Source organism: Chanos chanos, chromosome 3, assembly GCF_902362185.1.
Source record: "Chanos chanos chromosome 3, fChaCha1.1, whole genome shotgun sequence".
In the NCBI taxonomy this organism is placed as follows: Eukaryota; Metazoa; Chordata; class Actinopteri; order Gonorynchiformes; family Chanidae; genus Chanos; species Chanos chanos.
In genome coordinates this window covers 17,753,768-17,780,991 of record NC_044497.1, presented here as the reverse complement: position 1 = coordinate 17,780,991, position 27,224 = coordinate 17,753,768, and the positions used below count along the sequence as shown (strand labels likewise).

At 41.4% G+C, this 27,224-nt stretch overlaps 1 protein-coding gene across 1 annotated transcript; it reads left to right on the top strand.

Annotated features, from left to right (window-relative positions):
• The first annotated feature begins 3,509 nt into the window (after positions 1-3,509).
• On the top strand, positions 3,510-26,320 carry stk17a (serine/threonine kinase 17a). The gene is made up of 7 exons (XM_030769830.1): positions 3,510-3,682; positions 14,651-14,863; positions 23,713-23,857; positions 24,509-24,635; positions 24,766-24,814; positions 25,439-25,618; positions 25,996-26,320. Exons 1-7 carry the CDS (start codon positions 3,510-3,512, stop codon positions 26,318-26,320), a joined length of 1,212 nt encoding a protein of 403 aa, XP_030625690.1.
• Positions 26,321-27,224: the final 904 nt, after the last annotated feature.

Genomic DNA, 27,224 nt, shown 5'->3' with positions numbered 1-27,224 from the left:
AGAACCTTGGGATACTTGTGTGACTGTTACTGTTTTTTTTGTTTTTGTTTTTTGTTTTCTTTTTAACTTCTATAATTTTCATTAATATCCTCAAGGACCAGTTATTTTTTTACTGTACATATCTACCTTGAAGATCATGCTGAAATGAACTTTGGGGGGGGGGGGGGGGGGGGGCAGGGTAAATGAGATGAAATTGCATGCTCTGCACTGTAATAATGTAAATCATCAGGAATATTGTACATACTCTACAATGGAATGGGTGTGGGCTTAGGGGGTGTTGTTTGCGGGGGGTCGCACAAGCCAAGATGTATGCAATAGTGAAAACCTTGCTCCAGCCTATTGTAATCAGCCAAATGACTAATTAATTGGACCCTATCCAACATAGTTCCTCTATATACCATTATCCATAAGGCATTGCTGCATCAAACCTGTTGTCACTATGCATGGGGCTTGCTCCAATCACTGTCTTTCTGTGGCCTGACAAAGAATATTATCTGGTCCAGTTCAGGTTCTTTTTAACTGATTCTGTATTTCCAAGACACTGCATCTTAAAGGAATCCTGCGGTCAGCTCTTACTGTAACCGATATAAAGTGTAAACCCTACCTTAAATTACGTACATTCACATGTGGGCGGAGATATTATCGGCTTTTGCCCTCTCCATCAATGCAAGCTCTTCAGCTTTCTGAACAGTGGGGTGAGTGTCCTCTGTCTCAGTCCGCCGGAGCATGACAGACCGGAAACTCAGGTGATGTAACCACCAAAGCGCACCCAGATTAGAAACTAAGCTCTTCAATGTAGTCTCAAGCCATTCACTCACTCTTCTTTACTCCCAAAATAACAGCGTAATCACTCTCACAATGGGCTTTAAGGATCGTCTCTGGGTTCAGTGTGTCCGCCAAAAGTTCTCTCAGAGCACTTTTGTTGTTGAGGAAGGGATTACTTTTTTACAAAGTGGATAGAGTCCATTAAACATTTCAGAGCTTGGTATCCAGGATTGTCACATTTCTTTGATTTTCACTCCTGGGTTTGGTAAGAGAATGTGTTGGTTCAGGCAAAGTTTTGTAGGCAGTCCCAAAAGGAATACCAGTACACAAATACATGTCCCAACCATAACACACTACTCTACAAGAGGCCCTGATTATGCCTTCCAGACTTAATTTTTTCCCCTTAGTCAACAATCAGCAGTGAAGTTTATATATTCTTAATTATTTATGGTTATATAGTGAATCTAAGTTGTTATTGTAGCCATAATTAATAGTATAGACCTGATTTGTGAGAGATCTTTTCAGATCCTTTTACTGACTGCCCTTTGTCATCTTACAAAGTTAAATCAACAGCCGCTGGTGCTGATAATTTAATCTTTCATTTATAGGTAAGTATTTAATACGGGTTTAGAGTTGATTTTTAAGGTTTTGCTAGGTTTTATTATTGTTTTATATGGTGAAAAGTATTGCAAAGTTTACTCAGTTAATGAAGCAGGAATAATGAGCTTAATGTTTTATGGTTTTTGAAGAAGATCTTTCGGGTTGGCATGAAATGGACATTTTGGGATAATTATTAAAGTGAGCCTTATTATGGTACTGTAATGAATTACTTGTGATGCTTCAGTTGGAATCTTTATTTTATGGGTTTTTTTGTTTGTTTGTTCGTTTGTTTTTGTTTTTTCCCCACATTTCTGCAGTTCTGTAATGTAATTGATGGATGTACTGTTATACTGACTGTGGTAAATGTTCAGAGAACCTGGTTGGGTTTAATATTAGTTTAGGGTCGGCATTCAATGTTTTCTCCTGCTATAAAGCAGAATCAATATGATATGAGTTTCAGTTGAAGGGAAGAAGTAAGAGTCAGTCATTTTTAAGTACCCAATATGCATGATTAACTCTTTCAATGGAACTTGTAATATACTGTGTATGATTATAAAAATGAAGCCCCAAAATTACAGCGCCTATTTTCCTTTACATACATACTAAGCAGTGTGAATGAAAGGCTAAATTTTGGCAAAGGCAATGTTTTGGTTTATCATCAAGTAATCTCTTCTCCCTCAGAAATAAAATAAACAATGGAGATTTGTTCTTTTTACACTAAATTTGACGGATGTTTGTCAAAAGGACTGTGTACGTTTAATTATTCTGCCGTATAAGACAGTTCATTTTGAAGTTGTTTTTTCATGCACAGATATGATTGTAATTGTTTTACAGCTGAGATTTTCAGCCCATTTCTGAGAAATCCCCAGTCATTTTCTTTATATATCACCAGGAGCATACCTGATGCTAGCCAAGTGCTTGATGGTAAGTTGTATATTAAAATCAGTGTTATCTTGGCTGGCACTGAAAAAAAATGGTTTTAGAGCCATTCGTTTTAAATATTAGCACAGATTAGCACAGTCAGCTGGAAAGTTCAAAGACAGAATCACTGCTTATATGCAGAAGTGACCTCATAGCTGCTATCCCTGGAGGCCTAACAGGGTCAGCAAGGCTATGGCTCAGCTAAGTTCCACACCAAGCTTTTAAAGGAGCAAGCCTTACTTAGATGTGCATGTTAACATCAATTTGTAATTCCCTGTTTTAGTCATGGCATTTTGTTCAAATATTTATTCACTTCAGATATTTTTTGCAAGTGGTCCAATTTTGGTCCTTTAACTTTGTTTTAGACGTCCATGCTCTATCTCACCTGTAGGGGTCGCAAGCTCACACGTGCAATTAAATGTATATAGAGCATTTGCTGTGGTTTGTGATATCAAACTAGGTATGCCAGCGGATAAAACCATGTCCTGCAAACCGCTGGGCATTACTTTTATTTTTTAAAGCCTTTTGAACTGAAGAACAATCATTTGCTATTCAGATTTTCTACAGTTGGAAGAATCACTTAACATTTCGATTAAAAAATGTTCTATCAACCATTCTTTTTCCCAAGCTTTTCTTATCGCTGTGTGTTACACTTAGATTTGTCTGTGATCAGGCTGTGTTGATATAATCTAGCATCCTGGGTTATTTTAAGAAAACAGGAGTTAATTGAATAAAGCTTGGCATAACTCCCTTCACTTAGGGCGCACTGACAGCAGGAGCTCCACTCTCTTTGGCCGTTCAGCCTGTCAATCATAGTCGTTACTGCGGCAACAGACAGCGAGGTATCAGACTGGCTGCCAACAGCCTTTGAGTTAGCAATCTATAAACCATTTGAATGTGTTGGAGGTCACCGTCAACTGTAGACCGTCAAGTTTGTTTCAGGCTGACAGTTTGGAGGAGCTCTGAATGAAGATGAAAGTGTCCTTTAAAACATTTTTGTCTTTATTCATTTGCTTTTAAGTGGTACAGTATCATTTAATTTGCTAATTACTGTAGAGATTTTCAGTCGCGTTTATTTTTGTGAAGTGCTTGTTCATCGGCTTTCCACTGTTGTGCGAACGCACACATTAGTTCATCAAACGAGTTGAACAAACGCCCCTCAAGCTTTAGGTAACAGTAACGTTAGTTGAAGAAAAACAAGGGCGGTTATCCAAATTGCCGTTATGATTCCTGAATGCCCTCGGACTATCGAGGCAAGAAGCCGAACACGATGCCATGGCCAAGTCGCTGAATCGAACCAGAACCGATGTGGTTTACTCTCCGAGATCAAAACTACAATCAAGACCGAGCCTTTTACAGATCACTACAACCTCATACCGGGCAAAGAACTTGGCAGGTAACTTGTGCCGACTAATTGACTTGTTTCCATCTTGTCCTGTCAGCTAGACGTAAGGTTTAATTGTCTGTCGAATTGTCTGTCCTGTATTTGTGTAAATTGTGTTTCTTGATTCATATAGACTTGTTCATTGCGGATATTTTAAAATGTCTTACGCATTCTCCGGTGTGGTCAAACACTCTAGTCTGAGCATTCTGGATTCCGTAGGTTAAAGTTAAAAATGGAAATGAAAGGACCTTGGCATAACTAATCAACCAATTTTGCGTTAATATGATGAGAGCAAATGAAAGCAAATGATGAGAGCAAATGAAATGGGCGACATTTTAATAAAGATGTTCAGTCGCTCTTGCGTTGACGTCGTTATTATGTTTGTATAAAAGAGAACGTCTGAAGTAATTAATGATGATTCTGTTAACTGAAAATACCAAACGGTGAACATTAAAGTCTCAGAAACGCTATATTAGTGTTACCACTGAGGTTACCGCTTGAAGACTTTAAGTGAGGTCGCTAAGTGTTTACAAACTTGTCCAGGAGCTGTATAGTGCATTTATCATAATCTGACTTTTTTTCTTCAGTTTGAGACTACTGCACGAGTAGTCTAACGGATGGAGAACGTCAACAGCCATGTCATGTGCGTGCTTTGCCAAGTAATATGTCTCTGCTCATGCAGGTTGCCAAATCCTAGACATTTATTATTGTTTTTGTTTTACTCAACGTCTTTGCCAGAGAATGATAGGGTCGTTTAGGTCATTTTGTTCAAGTAATTGCACATTGCCACACCATACAGATTTATCTCTTTCTCAGATGTTCAATACATTATCTCTGAAGATGCCAAACCAAATTTTGCAGCACAGTGATGTTCAAATGAAAATAACAGACCTTATCTCCCTCAAGTACCACACAATGGAACATGAATAGAGCGAGACACGTACACCTACACGGTCAAGTTCCTCCTCAAGAATGCATTTTCTCAGGAACATTTAGCCAAAGTTGAGTTCCCTCAAATTGGGTCTAGCAGAGTTTAATTTTATGAGGCAGCCACACTGTGGCTTGGCCAGTCAGGCCAGTCACATTTACATACGCTCCATACAAGACCATGGAAGGAGCTTTGATGAAACACCCAATAAAGTTTTCACTTAATGCACTGGGCATTGGATCAAATCCAAGAAGCTCCCTTTAAGAAAAAAAAGAAAGAAAGAAAACATACCAGTTAGAAATGGCACAGCTGTTCTTCTAAAGAACAAGGAAACTAGTTTTTGTTGTTGTTATTTGTACATTCTCATGCTTTAGTTCAGGCCAGTTTTTTACAGTCGCATTTAATAATTTTTCTCAGTACTAAAAACAGGGGAAAAGAAAGGTTATTTTGATATGGAACCAACATAACACAGCCTTGGATGCATCACATGCTATTAGATTTGACGTTAGCATGAGGTCCTTATTTCAAAGTAATAATTAAGCTTGATTCAGAACAGATCATCAATAAAGCAAATCATATGACGTCAGAATAGCAGTCCTAACAACATTAACATTTTTTTCCTTCATTTTCTTGGATATGAAGGATGTTTCTCTGTTTCTGAAAAGTTATTCGGACATAGACACGGAAAAGTCTCATCAGCTATTGTCTGCCTGAGCCAGCTGCTGGTGAAACGCATTGAAACAGATGGTAGAGTACTGAGAAGAGAAGGTGCTGTGAGGTTTGGCATTAATAGGAGCATTTTCTTAAGAGGCTGCACCGTGAAATATGCAGGGCCAGCATGGGGAGAAATAAAACATAAGTTCAATGTCACAGCCTGTGTGTGTGTAGTTAAGGTCTCCTGTTTTACCCATCTTTCAGCTCAATTCCCAGGGCTAAAGATGTACCTCAGATGAGGACAGGGGGATAAACAGAGGCTGCTGATCTCCCATCCCACCAATGTTTTTGATGACCATACACTTATGGAGGAGGCTTTCCCCTTAACAGCAAGTCTGGAGAATTTAGTTCCAATACCTCCCGTTTGGCTGGAGGAAATTCTCTTTCCCTGAAAAATAATATAGTTGGACTAGCTATTTTTAGAACTCAGGGACATACAGGGTGGCCTCATGGTAGAATTTTTTGCTGGACGCACTATGAACATCAGTCAGAATGTAGCAAATCCAACAATACCTGAAATACAAGCGGAAATACCAAACATGATGTGGAAAGTTTCTCTTGAATTGAAAAGCACATGTCTAACTGTTTGCTTTCAGCACTCAGGTTACAAATTACTTTTACGTTTACACCGTATGGAACATAGGGTTGTTCAGACATATGGTATGTTAAGTTCCATCTTGTTGCGCATTCATCAGGGAAATGTCCATATAGTGTAGATATTTTGGATTCATGGACTTCTAAGACTTACTGATGTTTTGCCTGTTTTCATAAAGAGGCAAAATTCCCAGTATTTACTGATTTTACAGTGTAATTGGAGGGGACTGTGAGTGGAGCTAGGCTAATTGCTTTGGTTTACATGGTAGGCCAATGCTATGTGACCATCACAGATGAATAGCTATGATTTGCAGTGTCACAGTTATACGACTTTTGCCAAGTCCAGCTTTTTCCTTTTTACTCTGAGAGCAGCAACTGCTTTAAAACTTGCATTTTATAAAAGTCATCACAGTCACTCAACACGACAGGTCTGTGCCTTCGGGAAATTCCTGCCAGCCGTGTGTCCCACTACATATACAAAAGTGTGAAATGAAATCAGAGAGGTCCTGTGGTTTCCAGATGACTGAATGACAATAATTGCTGGCCCAACACACAGCATTCCACTGCTCCTGTACGCAGGGAACACCCAATCCCAGCAGATAAAAACCAGTAACCTACCATTTTACGTGGTCAGAGCCAACCTCACTAAAGGGAACAACAGATACCTTTATGATAGCACACAAACTAAAGCCTCAGGTATTTGATCTCCAGCATTCCATGTAAACTGAGATGTATAATTTTGTGAACAAACATGTAAAACCTCCTTTGCTTCTGAAGATGGCCTTTAGTTTGTTGTTTCCCAGATTTTACCCCACATTTACACAGTCTACCATTTCTATGGCTGCATTGCTACAACGTAAGGTTCACAGTGAAAGTCAATATTATAAAATATTACAGCCTAATCCCTCTCCTCTATTAAAAAGTGGTGCTAAAAATTCGAAATACTGAAATTCAAGATTTTATGCCTCAGGTTCACAAGCAATTTCTTCTTTTAATCACAGCAGTTCGAGTTGCTGTGGCAAGTATAGCTATTTTAATTTTCAAAAGCCTGTCTACAGCAAGTAATATTCCCTTGCAGATGCTGATGTTTCTTTTGCCAATGCCTTTTGGGGCTCATGCCAAACATGGCAGAAAATTATGGATTAGTACATTCATTCCTGTCATGACCACATCTAAACTGAGAAGTCATAACAGCATATATTTTTTCGGCTTTCTACATTTAATGTTAGATAGCCAACTCTTGGTTTAAAAATAAGCTGAAAATATAACAGTTTATGTGGATTTACGAACATTTGACAGTAAAAAAAACACTTATGGGGTAAACTAATATGGATTTTTTAAGGAGACTGTCAACTGATACTTGGCCGATATTTCAGTATTTAAATGTGTCAGAATTTAAAGTAACAAAAACCCCAACGCAAAGCTTGTATTAAATTATGTGTTTAATGAAACAAGAAGGGGAAACAGAATGTTTTAACATTGTTTTAAAAAAGTAAGCTCCTAGAAATTACAAAAGCAAAAAACAAAAAAGTAAAAATTCATTTTCTGTGGGCCATGGTGCAGGCATTGGAATCAGAGTGGAGAAAGACAGGGACATTTCTTGTCTTAGTCAAATGTTGAGGGGAATTCTGCTTTGACTGCAGAGGCGGCAGAAAGTCAGACAAGAGTATGAAGATCTCAATCATTCTGATATGAAACAGTGGTGAAAGTAAGGAACGGTCATATATATGGAACTGAACGTAAGAGAGAGCAAGCAAAATTATAAATGTTATATTACCAAGGGAGTTTGTGAACCTAGTATGCTCTTTTTGCAACAGCAGGACTACAAAATTGTGAATATCTGACCCAGTTATCAACCAAAACAAAAATTTTCTCAACCCTTACTCTAATGTCCTTGAGTCCGAAACAGTTGCAATGTTTGGTATCTCTGCTGAGTATGTCCATAATTAAATTAGAATGTCAAACTTAGTGCCCATTTATTGTACTGTGTCTTTATTTATTTAATTAGGCTTCACAGGTCCAGTGTTGAAAATACCAAAGTTTTCTTTTTCTTGTTTGTGTCCCCACATTTATGACCAGAGGGAAGTTGACTTCAGTAATGGGCTGTTAAACTAAAGTGTGATGAATGTTTCCTTGTGTGATCACGTATTGGTCCACTGGTCAGCTGACCCCCTCACTGGCTTTCATTAAAGAAAAATCTCTGCCATCTTTCATTAACTGTGTACACTGCTGGGCTATTTGAAAAGTGCTGTGTTTACAGCGTGCAGCTGGCCAACACCTCGGTCTCGCCCATCGTCCACAGCGGGATGTCATCAGCTGAAAATTTCTCACCCGTCCTCCTCAGGGGAAAGCCGGGGCCCTTGTGTGGGGTCCTGTCTCTTAGATGGGCTTTGAGGGCCTGACGGATGTGTGCAGCACGGTTCCTTTCACAAACAACGCCAGCACCCTCCCCCTGCACCCCTTTTAGACCCCACCACCCCATCACGTTTTTGAACTCCAGCCTCAACCCCTCATCCTCAGAAAAAAGGCTTTCTGTCCTGGTCTTGACAGTCGAGTTGGAGAGCATGACATCATCGTCCTTCCTCTCATGTTGTTTGGGTCTCAGGACCCAAGCAGTGTTAACATCTGCTGAGTGCTGTGGTAACTAAGGGGGTATTTAGTTTGTTATTGAGGCCCGTAGTTGAGATACCCTTCACACTCAAGTGTCAAAATGAGAGGACAATGCAGAGGGGTGTAGGGATGGGTCTGTCGTATTACACTTCTTCTCCATTGCCAAGGCAATCTCATTATGTAGATTTGACTTCCTGTGTGCGATGTCTTGCACAGCTGTTACGCACTTCATAAGGAAGTCTCATATTTCTTGCATTAGTGACCTTGTAAGGGCTAATCCACGCTGTCTTCAAATTATTAACAAGTGGTTTCAGCCCGGATTGGAAGATGTCAAATCTTTATTTTACCAGAACAAGATTAAAGGATGAAAAGTTTCCTCTCGTTTCCTTTCTGTTGACTGATTTAATTATTCTTTTTCTTTGCTGAGTAGTATGGAAAGGACATGCAATGAAGTTTGACCAGAATAAGGCATTTGTCCTTCTCCACAAAGGCATGGCAAGCAAACCACACCTTTATTGTGCATGATTGCCACCGTGTAACGAGGAGCGAGAGGCAGTGAAAGGACACAGCCCAGTTTTAAAAATCTTTGCACAGGGGCACGGATGAGGTAATGCCCTTTCCCAAGGTATTTAGAAAATGTCTGTGTCTGTGCCCGGAGACCATGTGAATAGGCGCCCCTCTCTCACTGCTGAGGTCACATGTCAGAGTTCATTATTCCACCATGTCATAGACACAGAGTAAACAGGCCTCTGGTCGCAGTCCAGAAGCCTTTTTTCCCCCTTTCTTTTTCTTCTTTTTCCTTTTTTGAAGGAGGGGTTTGGGGTCAGTTGGACATTTTCTTGTACTTTGTTCTGTTCCCTGACGACAAGGTGTTATGACTCCTGTGTCAGCAGAAGCACTCCTCCCTCTTTCCTTGAGGTCAGTCTCTCTGTTCTTGTTGTTGATAAATGTTATGACCTGAAAATTTCAGCACTTAATGTTGAAAGAGTTTCATAACAGCAAAATGCTGGCAAAAAAGTTCAGTTTTGGCACACTTGCCATTATAGCAAATGGAAAGTAGCAAAACCCAATTTCTCTAAGTGGCAGAAATTCACCAAAAAGGTCATCTGCCCTTAGACAAGTGAGAAAGTAATGTCCCCCCCTCGCCCCATTTTTTTTTTGCCATACCTCAAAAATGTAGATGTGCACTTGCCTTCTTAGTATGTCATCATGCACATAGAGAAGAAATGGTAAGGAGAGTGATGGAGAACTGTCAGTGGTTGGATTGATGTTACCCAGTGTTACAAAGAATAGGACTGTTTCATGATGGATTTTTTTTTCCCCAATCAGCATGATTATGTCTGGCAGTGTTTTTGCTTAGCGTTGGAATGATTTCTTTCTTTCTAGGCAGTGTGAATTAGAACTGTCCTTCATCCCTTTGGTGTCAAAGTGACTTGAGCCTCACGTCAAGTCACTAGCGTTAGGCTGTCAGAGCTTCCTCCTTCATGTCATTTGGGTATCAGTGGTCCAACAGAGCCTATTTAATTCCATCTGTCAGCATCCATAAGGCTGGCTCAAAGATCTGGTGTGACCCCGTGATCCCCTTTACTCAAGAGAAGAAGCTAATGCTACCCCATTATACTGAAAGCTGGAAGCAGCCTTCTGTCTATAGAGAGGGGCCAGTTGGAGGGGACTGGAGAACTAATGTTAATACATTAAGTTGAGAGATTAAGTCAGTCAACAGGTTTAACCAGTCTACCTATATAACACAGTCATGTAAACGAGAGTAGACGCAGATGTTGCGTTCCTTGCATTCCTTCACTTTTTGACCTGAGACGTCCATTCCTTCTAAATATTGTCGCAGAATTTCTTTGGGGCCCGTGAGGAATTCTTTCATAAAGAAAAATGAAACGCTGTTCAGTTTTTTTGGCATGCAAACAAAACTGGCTCAGAGCCATGTGCTCCTTCCTTTCATATTAAATCCATTTTCTTCTTGGACGCATGCCACCTTTAGCAAGAAATAAAGATGTCCATTAATTTCACTTTGAATGGACAGGAAGCTCAGAGCATAATTAAATATAAATGAGGACATTCAGCCAAGAGGTAAAACACAGATCCCATAAGCCCAGACTGCCCAAAGGTCTAAAAATCTAAACACTTTGAGCTGATAAAGTAGCATAGCTTCAAGCCGCCTGTGTTTTTAGCTGTAGCAAAAGAAATGACTATCCACGCTACATCAGGCTCTTCTCATTACATTGACTGTGAACCAGCATCTAACCCCGGACTTGCACACATGAGAGCCATCTCTTTCAGGGTGTTGGCTGCGTGAGGCTGCAGGCTTTGAAAATGTGCTGACATAGCTGCCCAGAAAAAGGGCTGCAGGCCTTTTTAAATGGCACCAGAGGCGCAAAGTCATAGTCACAAAATCACAGGCCATCTTTCCAGCAGTCTTTAGCATTCAGTCAAATTTTCCCGGACCTTGGTTTACCACAGTACACATTTAGTATATTCGGCTTGTGTCAGCGGGAGCCTTGAATTTCGCTCAATTTGTTCCTGTCCTTGTTTGAGATCTACAGACTCAGTTTTTGTCCACTAACTCAGTTGACCCAATTTTGTGATTTTTGTGATTGTAAAAAAGTTTACCAAAGTGTTTGAAGCATTTCACATCAAAGTCAGACTACTGGCACTGATTAGTTGGTGGGATAGCAAGCTGCCTGTGTGCTTCAATAGCAAGAGTGGCAGGGTTTTTTTTTTATGTAAGAAGATTAGAGGTGTTCCTTTACCAAGTTTCCTCTTGGCATTCAGGTTTTTAAGTAGCCGACGTTGAGCGGCATGAGACAGATTAGAACAACAGTAGTGCTGCAGGAATGAAGGAATTCCGTAACCACGCAGTCAAGTGCTTGGAAAGCCTATTAGGCTTTTTCAAAGGAGCGGAAGGTGCCATATTGCTCCCGAAACAGTTGGCCTCAACCTTAGTGGTGATTAGACCTGTTCTGTCTAGATGTAGTAAACGCTTTTGGTTATGACAATGTGGCTCTCATGGGACTGTCATGAGACTTGCCCCCTTTTCACTTCATTGTTCTTAGTTTTGATATGTTCTGAGCTTAATTCTCTGTCAGACCTTCATGCCACAAGGCCTGAAGTCATTACCATTTTCTCTGTGGTTTAGCATTTTATGATGTTAATGTATGTTTGTTTGTAGGTTTATGATTTTCAGAATTAACTATGTGGTTTCACAGGGCTTCAGAGGAAAGATGCAGTGCCCATTTTGGTGCAGTGTTTTGCAGTTGTAAAAGCCAACACGCAAAACATAATCGAAGACACACATACACTCAGGAGTGAATCTGGCAGAGGGCATGATGTGACATGTGGCTGAGCGGATGACTGAGTTCCATAGGAGTGAGAAGTAATTAACAGTTTAATGGGATTGTGTGATTGCAGTAAGATGTACGTCATCGACCTTTCCCTCACTTTGGCATCCCCATTACACTGCCATAACACACAAGATCACCGTTCCTCCTCACATTTCCCTCACAAACAGCGTGTCTGTTCATCCTTGCAAAGGCATAATCATAAAACAGTAGAAGACACAATTTTTTTCTGTCTCTCCTTTAATGAGTCTAGCTCAAATCAAAGAAAAAAACACTCCCTTATCCCGAATTTTTGTTTTCTAAGACAAAAGACCCAGATGCAGCTGTATGTAGTAAATCTGTGGCATGTTGGATGTTGGACAGAATGGGGTTGTGGGGGGGGGGGGGGGGGGGGGGGGGTCGTGGGGCTTCCTGTGGTAACCCACTCTAAACCCATGACTCTCACATGAGTTCAGATCAGTGGAGCAACAATGTCCCAAGTCCCAGCATCAGTTCATACTCAACACTTGTTTTGTCTGCAGTGCTCTTTGAGGCTTGGTTATGATTTTTCTTTCTTTCTTTCTTTTTTTTAACAATAGCAGAATTTACAGTTTGAAACAAACCTCCAAGGCTTATTTTTTCCCCCCCTTCAGTCTTTGGTATGTTAGTCTTGAGCTTGGCTCTCAGGAGAACTCTGCTATGACAGGGTCAATTTATTCAAAGCTGGCTCCACCCTTGCCCCCCAGAACATAACACTGATGGTCTGTCTCCTGTAAAATAAGGGGTGCAGATTGGCTATTTCCTCTCTTCTTGTGTATATGTTTTTTTGGGGTTTTTTTTTCTTCTGGGGGGGAGGGAAGGGGGGGGGGTCTCAACAGGCTGACTTTTAAGCAGTTATTGGAAACCCTACCCTTTATCCATTTGTATCTTAGCGTCACTGTGTAGGAAGTGTTGGAATTCACCCCATAAGATCTCTGTTGTCTGGAGGATATTAAAACCCCACTCAAACACCTTACGGCACAAACGACTAGAGAGCCGTTACAGCTGCAGAACAAGAGCTGATCTCCTAACCTTCGCCTACGTGTCTCCTGGTACCACCATTGATGACAAGCTCTGTTTTGAAAATAGTGAGGAAGGACTCTGCAGAGAATTTGCAGCATCAACGTGGGTGGTGAGAATGGAGACCCAAGAGACAGACGGATAAAGAAGGGTAGCTCAGGACATGATAGGTGGAGTTAGAGGTGCTCCGTCCTCACTCAGTCCTCTCTCGGAAGTCTCTCAGCAGCCTGGTGTACTCTAGCCTGGCTCTTACCCCCCTCCACGTCTCTTGGCTACTGCTGTGTTTTGAACTGAGCCTGAAAGCCTTGGTTGTGCCTGTAGGCCCATGTGTGCACAGACTGTTTTTGCATTGAGTGTGCTCCAGTTGGTGTTAATAGCTGGCTTGAGTCTCTGGTTTGGCTTGCACAGCTAGGAAATCACACTAGGGCCTGTTTAAGCAGGGATTTGTCTGATGACAGTTTTTTTTTTTTTTTTTCCCCAGTGAGAAGAAATGTTTTTGTCCAGTAAGTTTTTTCTCATGACGTTAAGCCAAAAGAATCGCCATTTTATTTGTCAGGGCAAGATCAAAATGTACCAAAGTACATGAGTATGGCTAAGTCTTATGAGTAGTTTACAGTAATAATTTATCAACAATATTTAATCAGCTCTGCTGATTTAAAAATATCAGTCACTGTTATGGTATTTTTTTTCTCTGTTTGTACATTACCCTCGCCTTGAAATATGAGTATCCTTAAATTCCCATATCATCCAGTTCTAATTTTTAACCATAGATAAACATGTGCTGGAAAATTCTAGCTCCTCAGAATGCATCCTTTCCCTGCCCGATAATGGCGGCTTTGGGATTGCTGTCTGAGAGTTCAGGGCTTAATTCTGTTTCATTCAGAGTGCTTAGTCTCCTCAGACACACTATCAAGACCTGACAAGGACAGTCACTGTGGCATCAGTGAAAACTGGGCAGACAGTAGTAGCCACTGCAGAATTGTTCAGTAGGGGGCTGTCATCTCCATATTCCATTTTGTTTTTATGTGTGTGCCTCTGAGTGACACACCCTGGGGATTTCTTTCTTTTTTTTTTGTTTTGTTTTTGTGAACTTCAGTGTGGCCCTGCACCCTCAAGCTCTATGCTAAATGGGTCATCTGCTGCAGCGGGTGCTTGGATTGGTGGAAAGAGGGACTTTGGCGATGATTTCATCACGTAGAGACTCCACTGGCATACAGACACGCTCAGCCTTCATGATGGCAAGTGTGCCATCCCCCAGATACCCCCTCCCTGCCCATCCTTCCTGCGCCCTTTCACCTCCATCAGACACTGGAGCTTCAGACTGCTCTCTCTTTCTCTCTCTCTCTTTCTCTGAATGGCATGAAAGGGAACTGTGAACAGAGTGTGTCTGTGTGTGTCTTTTTTATACATGTGTGTCCCACAATAGTTAATGAGATGCAGAGAAATACTTTAGTCTTAAACACTACAAGTCTGAAATTGTTCTTGTGAAGTTAACCATGTCTTGATCTCAAAAGTTTGATTCATGTTAAAAATGTGTTTGTCTGTCACATGCAAATGAACATGGTTAATTGCGGGGGTTATTTGTTTGTTTTGTTTTAGGTTTTTTTTTGTTTTGTTTTTCTTGGTGGTATCCACAGCATGCACATACCAACGCTTTGTTTGGTATAGAAACCAGTTTTCTCACCATGCACGTGAGTGAGAATTTACTTTTTTTTTTTTTTTTTAATCCCCCTCTCATCTTTCCAGGGGTAAGTTTGCTGTGGTGAAGAAATGTGTGGAGAAGCACACAGGGAGAGAATATGCTGCCAAGTTCATGAGGAAGAGGAGGAAGGGCCAAGACTGCCGAACAGAGATTATTCACGAGATCGCCGTGCTGGAGCTGGCCACCGCTAGCCAACGAGTGGTCAACCTGCATGAGGTCTATGAGATGACCAGCGAGATGGTGCTGGTTCTTGAATTGTGAGTACACAATCTACTGAGTATCATCTCCAGCAGACACACAAATATACGCCTTACCCTCACACTGTGAAATATCTTTCTCCTGAGTAAGTGTGTCCTTGTTGTAAAAATGAAATCTTTTTGTCCTCACTAGAGCCTAAAACCACAGTGACTCGAAACAGTGTTTTTTACTGTGTAACTTGTCTGAAAACGAATCAAAATGCTGATCACACTAACTACATTAAACATGAATGCCATAGCTAGGTATTATTTTTAATGCTTAATGAGAAGAAGATCAAAGTGTATCTCTGTAAATTCTTCATAAGGTTTAGATGTTTCTCCTGAGCCAGTTAGCTGGGCTGTCACCTAGATTAATGTGACATTGACATGCAGAACCATGATAGACTGTAAAATAGTGAGAGATACAGCCCTAACCATCATCTCAAATAGAGAGGGAGAGAAAAAGTAATCAATGAAGACTTTAACAGGGAGAGAGAAACAGAAACACAGACATCCTTTTTTGGAGATGCAGAGAGAATATATTGCCTGATGGACTAACAAGAGTGGAATGAGACAGGAGAACAGAGAGAGAGAGAGAGAGAGAGAGAATGAGAGCGAGAGAGAGAGAGAGGTAATCTAGCACTAAAGCACAGAGCCATCTCAAGCATGCCTCGGTGAACAGTTGCTATTTCAGCACCGTGCAGCACCTCCTCTGCTTTGCTCCTGCCTGCTCTCTGGAGCTTGTGTTGGGGATGTAGAGACACTGTATGCAGAGGGACCAGTGTAGTGGGTTTCCCCTGAGCCAAATGCTGACACTGAACTTCTCGCTGTTGCGCTGAGAGTATTTGGAAGCTGGCACAGGCAACGAGATGTAGGCTAATCTAGTGCTTATCATGCACTGCACCTGCTTTTCTCCTTTTCTACGGCCGGAATTGTCTTCTAAGATCTGAGCATCCTCTGGTATCATCCAGCTGTCTGCTTGTCTTTTATCTATTTATTTATGTATTTCCCCCCTCCCCTGTGGTGCTGCCTGAAGTGCTTATTGAATTATCTGAAGGTCACACTGACGTTTGGAATTTCTGTAGTAGGTCAAAACTTTTTTTGGCTGAAAGCCAGGCTTGTTCATTCTTCTGACTGATTCAAAGGACAGACTTGACTGTGACTGAAGGCCGAAAATTTATTATTTGTTTTGATTTGTTTTGAACGTGGTAAAATGAATTGTTTTATAGGATAACTAAATTATAGTGTAAGGTTTCACATTTGTTTTCCATGAGCAGCTGACCATCAGCACCATTTCATTATGATGTGGCATTTAAAAATAAAAGAATACTTAAAATGTGCAGTCTTCATATCATCCAATAAGCGTTCAGTTCATGTCAGACTGCCTGGCCTGAGCTCTATTCGTAAAAACGTAATTAATATTACTGGGGAAAAAAATCATTTTACCTGGAATTGGTATGATGTGTTTCTGCTTGATGTCTCTAGCTCTGTGTGGGTGTGTGCAAGAGAGAGAGCAAGCGCTAGAAGCTGCCTCAGTAGTGAATGACCTGGTTCCTTGTGTCCAGTGTGAAAAGTCTGACCAGTGGTGTGGGAAGAGGTCACAGGAGGCATTTAAATATGTACCTTACAATGCATAGAGCCTGGCCAACCATGGAGACCCATGAGCTGCTTCTGTTTACAAAGCAAGGACACATTAGGGAGAAAGAGAGAGACAGAGTGAGTGAGAAAAAGAGAGAGAGGAACAGAGGGAGTGGAGCAGAGAAGGGGTCTAGTGTGCTTGTGTAAACTTGTTTACTCTATATTTGTGTGGGCGTGTGATTTCTGTGAGAGCGTGCGGGTGTGTGTATGAGAGAGAGAAGAGAGGTGTCGGGTGTTGTATGCATGGCTGTGTGTTTGTGTGTGTGTGTGTGTGTGTGTGTGTGTATGTGTGTGTGTGTGTATGTGTATGTGTGTGTGTGGGTGTGCTGAACTATTGATAGAGGTTTTTCTCATGCTGCTATGCAGGCTCTCTTCCCTGGGCCCCTCATTGCATGCCATTGCTTAGTGATGGAGGAGAAGACTCCATATAACTCGATATGAGGTCAGTCTTTTAGCCTTTACCCACCAGTGAATAGCATGTGGTTGCCTGGCCTGACTTCAAGTTCATCATCAGCTGCCCAAACTGCCCAAGGGCCCCCTGCCCCATAGACTGTGCAGTAGATTTATTGACTCAGTGTAGCACTGTATCCTTCCATAACTTTATCAGTACTGGTCTGGCTTTTACGGTCACTTCATCAGAGTAAGCAAGTATATCATTTAGTATTACTGTCCAAACAGCACACCACTTTGCCTTAGTGTGCGTGCATGTGTGTGCTGCTTGTGCAGGAGAGAGAAACTGATAGATGATGTTTTGCTTAATGTGAAAGTTTTTTTTTTTTTTTTTTTTTTTTTTTTTTTTTTTCCCACACACCACTAGGATTTGATAAAAAGCAGAATTCTCTCGGCATAGCACTCGTTCACTCATTCATCACTGACTCTTTTTTTTTTTTCCGCTGATGCTTTTGTAGTTGTAGTTGCTGCTTCAACATTGTTTGACGCAGTAAGGGTCTTTGCTGCCGCGTGTAGCGTGCAGAGTGCAGGTGCTACTCAGCACAATCACGTGTCACCTCCTCCAACTTTTCCTTCAAGCGTTCACGACAAGAAACATATGGCACAATAACAAAGACCCACTCTAACCGGCATTTAACATATGGCCAGCTCCAACTGAATGTGTGATCGACAGATCAGTCAAAACCACAGCCAAACATGTCGGGCTGACTCTTTAGGGGTTTGGAGAAAGCAGAAGATGCTTACCACAATATTGTTGACTGTTCTTATTAATCCATGTCGTATTGCCAGACTGGTTTAGACTGTGTGTGTGTGTAAGTAAGTGGGTGGATGTGTGCATGTGTTTTAGAGACAGAGAGAGAGAGAGAGACTGGCTCTACTTAGCCATCTGTCTGAGTGATGTGGAAGATTCCAGTACTTTTGTACTGTACCACTGTTATTATTTTTTAATAGCTATTTTGTCTTCATGAAGTCATCATTTTGAAAGGAAGAAAATCCAAAGAAACTGTGAATTTACTTTATTTAACAACCTTAAAATTTAGGCCCGTAACACCCATATTAGACCTTATTATATTTTGCTCAGTGTAGCCAGTGGAGAATTGTTTAATAATGATGGAGTGTTGTTACTGAAAGCTCAGCTTGTTGTATGTGTGAGAGAGCAGCTTTACTAGTGTCGTTCAGTCAGTGATGCTCAGATTGTCTTACTCATAATGCAGCAAATCTGCTTCTGACTTAGCCTTAGCAGGGCTCCGGAGGGGGTGTCCGCCGGGTTATCAGAGAGATAATGGATTGCCTTGTCTGATGACCATTTTAAATCAAGGCCGAGGGATGCCTGCAGCCATTCTGGCCTTTCTTCACATGCAGCAATGTACTCTGTTAACAGTAACAGATTGGTCAAATCATTGGTCAAGGTATTTTTTGATTGGTCATTTTAAGATAGAACATCGCACATCAACGATATCAACCAGACTAAATCAAATGATAGCATTTGCTGGCTTTCAGATATTGCTTAAATATTAATGACGATTTGTTAAAGCCCAGTAAAGCTGATGCTGCCTGTGATTGACAGGAGTTGGTCTGTCTCATATAGAGTTGGCATATCAATGTTTTCGCCCCTGTCGGATTACTTTGTGTTTGTCGTTTGCATTAGTTTTTAATCTGCTTTTAAAATATCCCTTAATTGCTGTTGCCCTCGCCCCCTAGGCTTAAATCCCCAAGCCCATTGTTGACCTGCTGGTAAATCCCAGTTTGCTCTGGCTGAGCACTGGGAATAAAGAGGAAGAAAAAATGATTAAAATGATCCCCACAGTTGACACTGTCAGCACTATTCTCTACTGATAATGGCCTTTTTAATATATTTGTATCAGAAGGAAGTAGAGCAGAAAGCATTCTGCTTTTATGAGGATCTAGCACGTGAAATCGAGACAGAGAGAGAGAGAAAGAGAAAAGAGCTAGTTGTAAGTGACTTTTTGTGTGTGTGTGCTTTTTTTTTCTTTCCCCTTCTGCTCTGATAGCTGATTGGGACACAGAGATAGTCCTGTGAAGGAGCAGGAAATCAGCTATGGCTTCAGATACGGTTCATGCCAGAACTGATAGAGGGCCACTCATGCATGACAGCGGTCACACTACAAACCGGAGTTCTCTGAGCTAGCTTCACGGACCAGACTCAGCAACATGGCCTCATTGCACTGTGAGCTCCAGCTGGGTGTTCATTATGTCAGTGTGCTCCACTGCCGGCACGTGAGCCGCCTGGACCGTGGCCGGCAGCCCAGAGAGGGAGGGCAGTGGGGAAGGGGGGGAGGGGAGGGGAGGGGGCATAAATGTGGAGGGGAGGGGGCTGGAGCTGTGCGGCTCATAATCTCTAGAGCTGGAGGGGGAATATCCCTGCTTCAGAGTGCCAGTTTTCTATGGTCACTCGCTCACTCACTCACTCACTCGTATGTGTGTGAGTCTGTGTATGTGTGTGAGTGTGCACACATTTTAGGCCATTCAGTCACTTCCACACAGCAGAGGATTCTGGAGATTGTTGGCACTAGATGTGTGTTCTTGTCAGACCTGTGTAAAAATGTTATTTGACAAGTTTGATACATTCTACAGACAGCGTATTTGAACTCAATTTTCAGATAATCTAGTTGAATTTGTATGTGTGTGTGTGTGTGTGTGTGTGTGTGTTTATATGGTAAAATTAGGTCATGAATTTGGGCAGAGCTAAACCCTTTCATTTTTCTCTGGGGCTGAACCAGGCAGAAGATCAAAGATGGATCAATTCTCTGTCCTCTCTTGGTTATTGATTCAACAGTGGCATGACAGACTCTGTAGCAGCTAGTAAAGCTTGGAAACTTGCAGGATTAGCAACAAATTACATGGTTAAAGAATTTTATTCTTGAAGAATGTCTTGACAAGGTCTAGCTATAAAACATTTTAATGCAACCAGTATAGCAAAAACACAAACAATTCTACAGGCAGAATCCCTTGTATCCATGTTAAATGTGTTGTCAACTCATGTCAGAGTCAGCATTGTAGATACTATTAGTCTAATGAAGAAAACTTTTATCTTGAAAGTTTTTAATGACCTTTGCTGCTCATGTTTTTCTCTCCTACAAGATTTAATGTTTGCCAGCAGATAAACATAAAATAGCAGAAATTCCTGGTCGTGTGATGTGAACTGGGACCATCACAGAATCCAAAGCTTAGCGGTAACCCTGGGACTGTGTTTCAGCTGTTTCCACCAACACAATGCAAAATCCCAGGCAGTGCTACACCCAGGTGACATCTAAGCCTGGACCGAGGCCGCCCCACCATGGAATGTAGTGGGTGTAGCATAGAGGGGTTTCAGCAGTTTAAGAAAGACGAGCCACGCCTGGTAAAGCATCCTTCTGCTGCAGCTGGACAAGTTCTGCTCAGGCTCAACATCAGCTTACAAGTTCAAGTTAGTGGTGTTTTGTTGGCCTCCAATAGTATGGACATGGTCTTCCATACTCCTCAAATAGAAGAATTTATTTAATCTCGTGGTGTTTCTGGGAAAAAAAAAAAAAAACTTCCCACCAAAAATGGACCATAGTGATGAAAACTTAGGTTACCGTCATTGTAAATTGATGATGGTGAATGGGAAGGAATAGCAACTTTTAATACATAAAACCAAGGGAAAACAGAGACTGGCTTAACGTAGCTGTTTAAGGGAATGCTTGTTTTTGGTTTTTTTTTGCTTTTTTTGCTCCTCTTGTAAAGAGCCAATGCAGGCTTCTGCATTAGAAAACAAACAGAGCTTAATTTGGCCAATTCTTGTTCTGCTTTCACTGGTTAATGGCTTGCCGTATGATACGGTGAAAGGATCTAAAGGATCTAGAGATGAATGTTTGGTGTTTGTTACGGAGGACTTGTACAGATGAGCAAATAACGGGCCGTGCGCCTTTAATCATCAAAATACACCAGCCCCTATTGTGGTCTGTGCATCCACTATCTATGGTCCATTCATGTAATGAATTACTCTGCAAAGCTCAGTCGTTTCGGAGCCAGAAGCTTCTAGAAATAGATGGGCAGAGAGAGCCTCATCCTTCTGATCTATAAAGCACAGGCCAAAAGAAAAGGCTGCCACATTTGAAAGAAGACATTCCAGCCTCTCAATGTGTATGCATCAGTGTGTATGCACTGTTTGTCTGCACGACGTGAATAATTGCCCTCAGATTATAGAGGGCTCACCCCACAGTGCATCAGAGCAGCAAATGCCCAGACATGCGCTCATGCAGCCGAAAATGTGACCCAGTTATGAATCTGCCAGATTTTAGCCCCCCTCCTCACCACCCCTGTTCTTCTTTTTTTTTTTTTCTTCATACTCATATTTTTCTTCTACTCATGTGTAGACTCTTAAGACTGTGGCCTGGCAAGGGGAAGCTATAATCACTGCATGCTGACAGTGGAGCCATTGCTCCCTTCATGTCTTTAGAAAAGACAGTGTGACTTTCAGGCCGAGAACTCGGAGCAAAAACCTTTTGGAAATTCGAGAAGCATTTTATAGCTCCTTTTGCAGCTAATGATTTTTTTCACCCAAACGGTCAAGTTCAGGTCACAGGAGTCAAAGAAAGGTCTGTTCTTTTGTTCTGGAAACATACTGTGTCTCAACAGATTTTCCAAGTATAAATATGAATGACGTGAATGAAAAGGTCACAAAAGTAAAGGACTTTTTAGTCTCACCAAATTAACTTTGAAGTCTGGATTTTTCCCTCGCCACTTTCATTTAAAAGGTTCACAACAGTACAACACGTTGAATTGACCTCTCACTGACAATGGTGTAATTGATGCCTGCTATGAAGCCACCTAGCTGTAAAGACTAGGCGGAGCTTACTTAGGTTCTTTTTTTTTTTTTTTTTAACTCTGTCAAATTACGCTAGCCACATAATGACACTGTCACCTGTAGCACCTTGTGGCAGGCTAAGCAACATAATCGCCACTCTCAGTGACCACTTGCATTTAGACCTCTGGCCAAAGGACTGACTTCAGAGGGAGATAGCAGAATAGGATTATGGACTGTCCAAGGAGAAACCTTGCACTCAGGCTTATCCTGTGTGTGTAATCTCAAACACACACACACACAGACAGGGCAAGGTTTGTGCGTGAGGACACATCCCAGCCCATGTGTGAGGAGTGATTTTACACACGATCCACCTGGCTAAGGTGGAGCAGAGTGTTCATTCATTTTCAATTCGTTGATCTTCCAAGGTCTATACAACCAGCAGTTCAATACTTATATACCCAATGTAACAGCATGAGGTGTTATTCAAAAATAATATCTTGACCAGTATTACAACCTTGAACCTAAGAAAAAGTTAAAAGAGAATGAAAAGTTGTTCCTCTTTGGTTGCTTTGTCAACCCAATTTAGTTTAGCATGGTTACAGGCTACAGTAGCAGGCCTCTGTTTTAGGTCACTGCCACTCTTCCATGTGCACACACTGATCGAATTTGTCATGCTCTCTGCTCCAGCACGCAGGAAATGGACAATCATTCACTGACATGTGACACGGTTGTGGTGAGGACATGTGGCTTTGTTTTTAGCTACCTGAGCTGTGTCTGCTTGCTGTCTGGAGCTTAGTGCTCATGGATTAGCCTACAGGCTAATTTTCTTTCATTAATTTTACTCATCCAGCTAAGAGATTTCTGCCTATGACTGACTTCTTATCTCTGAAAACTATGCAACATTTTCTGTATTTTCAACAACAGAAAAAGAAAAAACTGGAAGAGGTGGGCTCAGTTGTCTTGTAGGGAGTATAGAAATAAGGAAGATGTCCATATTTAGGCTAGCTCTGTACTCAGGTATGCTAGTCTATTTTTGTAAATCCTACTTGAAAGGCTGAAAGGTAATATAAGCCCCACAGATACTCTTCACTTGTTTCACTACAAAGTCTTGAGAGACGTCCCAGTATTGAAGTTCATGTCGACCTATTTTAGATCTGAGAAGCTCAGTTGGGGTTTCTCGCACCTGGGCTACCCAGTGAACCGTGGTCAGATTTGGGGGCCTTCCTTTATTTGTTCTTTTGTGTGACAGAGGATTTTAACTTTGTTTGCTTTGACCTGTTTTGGCTTTCCCTCTTGCTTCAGGGGAGATGTCCCCTTTTAGGACTTGAAAAGAAAAAAAAAGAAAACCTATCTTATCATCTTGCCGTTACATCAACAAAGATCTAAGGGCAGTTAGTAGCAACATGGTGACATGAGGAGCTTGTAATAGTAGCTTTTCAAGTGAGAAGTGCACATCCTAACTATATCTATGGAATGTCACTTTCTTTTGAAGATATGTACACACACACACACACACACACACACCCCTACAAGCCCAAAGATGTATAACCAAGTTGAGTGAACTGTCAGGACTTTGACTGGTCTAGGAGGTCTGTCAGACGAAAAACTGTTTCTAAGAGTGTTTTTTCTCTCCTCCCATTTGCTCTCATGATATTTCAGGAGAAAGGGGTCAGTGTCAGTGTTGGAGGGTGCATCACTCAGCAGTGTGCACACCTTAGAGGGCCAAGCAGCCAGGTGGTCCACAGGCTGTAAATGTGTCTCTCTGTCCCAGGAATGTGAATTATAGCTAAGCCGTGGAAAGGCAGCAAGACCATCACATAAAAGCACATTAACCCACCATACAGCCGTCTGTCTCGTCCCAGACGCTAGTCTGGTGGTCCCTTCATCGGAATTGCCACCTATGTTCTTTCTCCTGTCTGCTAAACAGAGTTGGTAAGAGTAGTAGAAATGTGAAAAATGTGTTGGTAAGTTAATGTTGTGTGTGTGTTTTCAGCGCGGCTGGAGGGGAGATTTTTAACCAGTGTGTGGCGGAGCGAGATGAAGCCTTTAAAGAGGACGATGTAAAGAGGCTGCTGAGGCAGATCTTAGAGGGCGTGGCCTTCCTTCACAGGAATAACGTAGTTCACCTGGACCTTAAGGTAACGCACTGACTGAGCACAGAGTCAGTATGAGAGAGAATATTATAGCATAATGTTAGTAGGTAAATGTGTAGGCGACTTGAATCTCTTTTCTCCAGCCATTCATGTTGTTACTCAGGACAGGTACACCCAGTTCAACGGGTTAAATATTTATGAAGCCTTTGACTGATTCAGTTAAGTGTGTCTGTATAGGAAGAGACACAAAATGTGCAAGAATTAAAAAAAAAAAACTAAATAAAATAAATGTATAATGACTTGAGAAACAGGAGCATGTATAGGGATGTTGATTGTGGAGGTTTGGGCATTTGTCAACATACATGAAGCAGTTTGAAAATGTTAATTCCATCCATACTGTAAAACATCAGCACATTTAGGCCATGTTGTCCTTTTATGGACCACTTTACAAAAGGAAGAATTGTGCAATACAATAGACCCCTCTAGTGGCTTATAAAACCAATTGCAATGTATTTCTTTTTTTTTTTTTTTTTTTTTTCTTTTTACAATTAATATCTGAATGCTTCCAGTTTTAAGTTTGTCCATCTTAAGTTTGTCCTCAAGATTTGCTGTTTTGCTTGTAAAACAGCAAAACAGCTGTTTGTACTGTGATCAAAAACATTTCTACATTTTATTTGTTTTGCTGAAACTGGACAGCCTCAGAACATCCTGCTGACCAGTGATTCTCCTCTGGGAGACATAAAGATTGTGGACTTTGGCTTGTCCAGGCTCGTGAGCAACAACCAGGAAATCAGGGAGATCATGGGGACACCCGAGTATGTGGGTGAGTTATGACCCCCTTGGGCACTAACAAGCCAATGCTACATTTCATACCCTTCCTTTAGCTGTATTAGCTCGTGATATCACTAATTCATGTGCGTATGTGTGTGTGTTTTTCTTAATTTTGTCTGCAGCTCCAGAGATCCTGAATTATGAGCCCATCAGCACAGCAACTGATATGTGGTAGGTCTTTCTTATTTTTTATTTATGTTTTTTTCCTCTGCCTCAGTCTCTGTCTGTCTCCACATCCCACATTCTTTCTCAGATGCACTTTATGACCCCAGAGGTTTTGCCACCACTCGGCTGTGTATAGTTTGTTTAGAGTGTGATGGACAATGTTAAATTAAGACGGCCTGCAGGCTGTGTGATACTACTCTGATGTGAAGACTCAAGTTTTCACACTGCACCGTCTCACTTTGACATCATCATCCACACAGTCATCCGTTTACTCACAGCCCTAAATATTTATTTCATGTATTATTTTATCTGACGATCTTTCAGTCAGATGCCATTTTTGTCCATGTGAAATGAGAAGGTATTTCCTGAGCCAAAAGGATTCAGTTGAGCCTCCAAACAACCATCAAACTTATTTTTATGGAAAGTTTTAGTTTCAGCTACACGTGAGGACAGCTAACAAGCTCAATGGCCCGTTTTCTGTAGAGCTACACTCGGCTTTAAAATGCTCACCTCAAACATAACACACAAAGTAGATATCACAGATAATCTGACATATATTCTCTCTCTCCCTCTCACTCTCTAACTCTCTCTCCTTCTCTCCCTCTCCCTCTCCCTCCTTCCCTCTGGTAGGAGTATTGGCGTGCTTGCCTACGTAATGCTGACAGGTATTTCTCCGTTCCTGGGAGACGACAAGCAGGAGACCTTCCTGAACATATCCCAGGTTAACGTCAGCTATACTGAAGAGGAGCTCCAGCAGTGTGACCAAAATGCCATCCATTTCATCAAGTCTCTGCTCATCAAAGAGCCAGAGTAAGCAGCCAATGGCTGATTTCCTCACACTTTGGCTTTTTTTTCCATAGAACATTTGCAAAATCAACAGAACATACAGACATAATGTAACCATATAAATTGAGGCTCTGCGGTCTGGAACCAGTTGGACAGTTGGACAAAACAGAAGTTGGAAAGTTTGATATATAATGACTGTTTTGCAGTTAATTGCATATTACAGTATACATATGCTTGAGCATACTGCAAACAAACAGCTGATTCTTATTTTTCAATTGTGGTGATTTTATTCCTCGGTGGTCTTGGTTTTTTTTTATTGTCTATATGAACAGTATGTGGGACAGTAACTGCTCTAAATGTAACACAGTTGGCGCTGACTTGGCTCTGAATTGTTTCCACAGGGACCGTGCCACTGCAGAGGAGTGCCTGAAACACCAGTGGCTCCAGCTGAGGGAGAGTCAGATAGAGGAGCAAGGTCTGAAGGAGGAGTGCACTGCCAAGCCTGTACCAGTCAGCCCTGGGAGCTCAAGCCACGAGGCAGAGGAGGAAGAGGAGGGCCAGGTGACTGAGGAGCTCATCGTCATGGCGGCCTACACCCTGGGGCAGTGCCGCCAGTCCTCAGACAAAGAGAGTTTGACCCCAGACCAGAAGGCAATCTCCAAACGCTTCAAATTCGAAGAACCCTTTTCAGCCCTGCAGGAGGTGCCTGGAGAGTTCATCTACTGAGCTCCCACCTAGTATTGTGTTAACGCGTCGCACTTCAAACCTTTTGTCGTCTTTTACTTTTTAACATATGTCATATTTTGAACTTGTAAGCCAAACCATTTTTTTGTGTTTTTATGTTTTCTTAAGTCTCTCTGGTTGTTTTGGCGTGTTTTTTTTTCCCTCTGATGTTTGTGCTGCTTTACTTTTACTTCATTATAAGTTACTTTCAACAAAGCCTTGCTGTGGTACTTGTTTTCTTTCTCTCTCTCCCGCTCTCCTTCTCTCTCTCTCCTTCTTCTTCTCCTCTCTCTCTCTTCCTCTCTCTCTGTTTTAGGTGCCATGCTTGAGATATTGAGACTCTGTGGGCCATTTAGTTAAATGGGACCACATTTTTTTCTTTCATTAATTACTGTCTCCTTTTTTTCTTTTTATTGTGTTTCATCTGCCACCTTTCTGAAAATGAATATTGTTCATTTTGGAGAGCAGAGTTGTCCTTTTAGGAGCTTGGGGGATTGGGGTGGGTGGAATGAATTATATGTATGTTGAACAAATTAATTTGTTTTAACGGTATGTCTAAATATTGTTTATGAAGCCATTGCGTAGGTCTCACCCCTGACTTTAATGCAAATGTCCAGTCAGGTGTGAAACCTGTGTACTTACTCTCACCAATAATAGCAAATATTTTACATTTACACCTGTGTATGCAGAGAGCGCTTTTTTTTTAACTTCTATATAGTTTTGACTGTAAATTGATATGTCAATCTAAAAAGTATATCTTTTTAATGGCAATGGACCTGATACTGTAAATAAAAGTTCCCCTGAAATCAAAAATCAGTGTTTTTGAGCTGTGCACTGATTCATGCTGTCCATGTATCTTAATGTGTCAGTGTTTTCCAGGATAATGTGTACACAAACACACTAAGGC

Coding starts and splice junctions, on each gene's coding strand:
- stk17a (XM_030769830.1), top strand. CDS start 3,510: ATGATTCCTGAATGCCCTCGGACTATCGAGGCAAGAAGCCGAACACGA. Junction 14,864..23,712: donor ATGGTGCTGGTTCTTGAATT/GTGAGTACACAA, acceptor GTGTGTTTTCAG/CGCGGCTGGAGGGGAGATTT. Junction 23,858..24,508: donor TAGTTCACCTGGACCTTAAG/GTAACGCACTGA, acceptor GAAACTGGACAG/CCTCAGAACATCCTGCTGAC.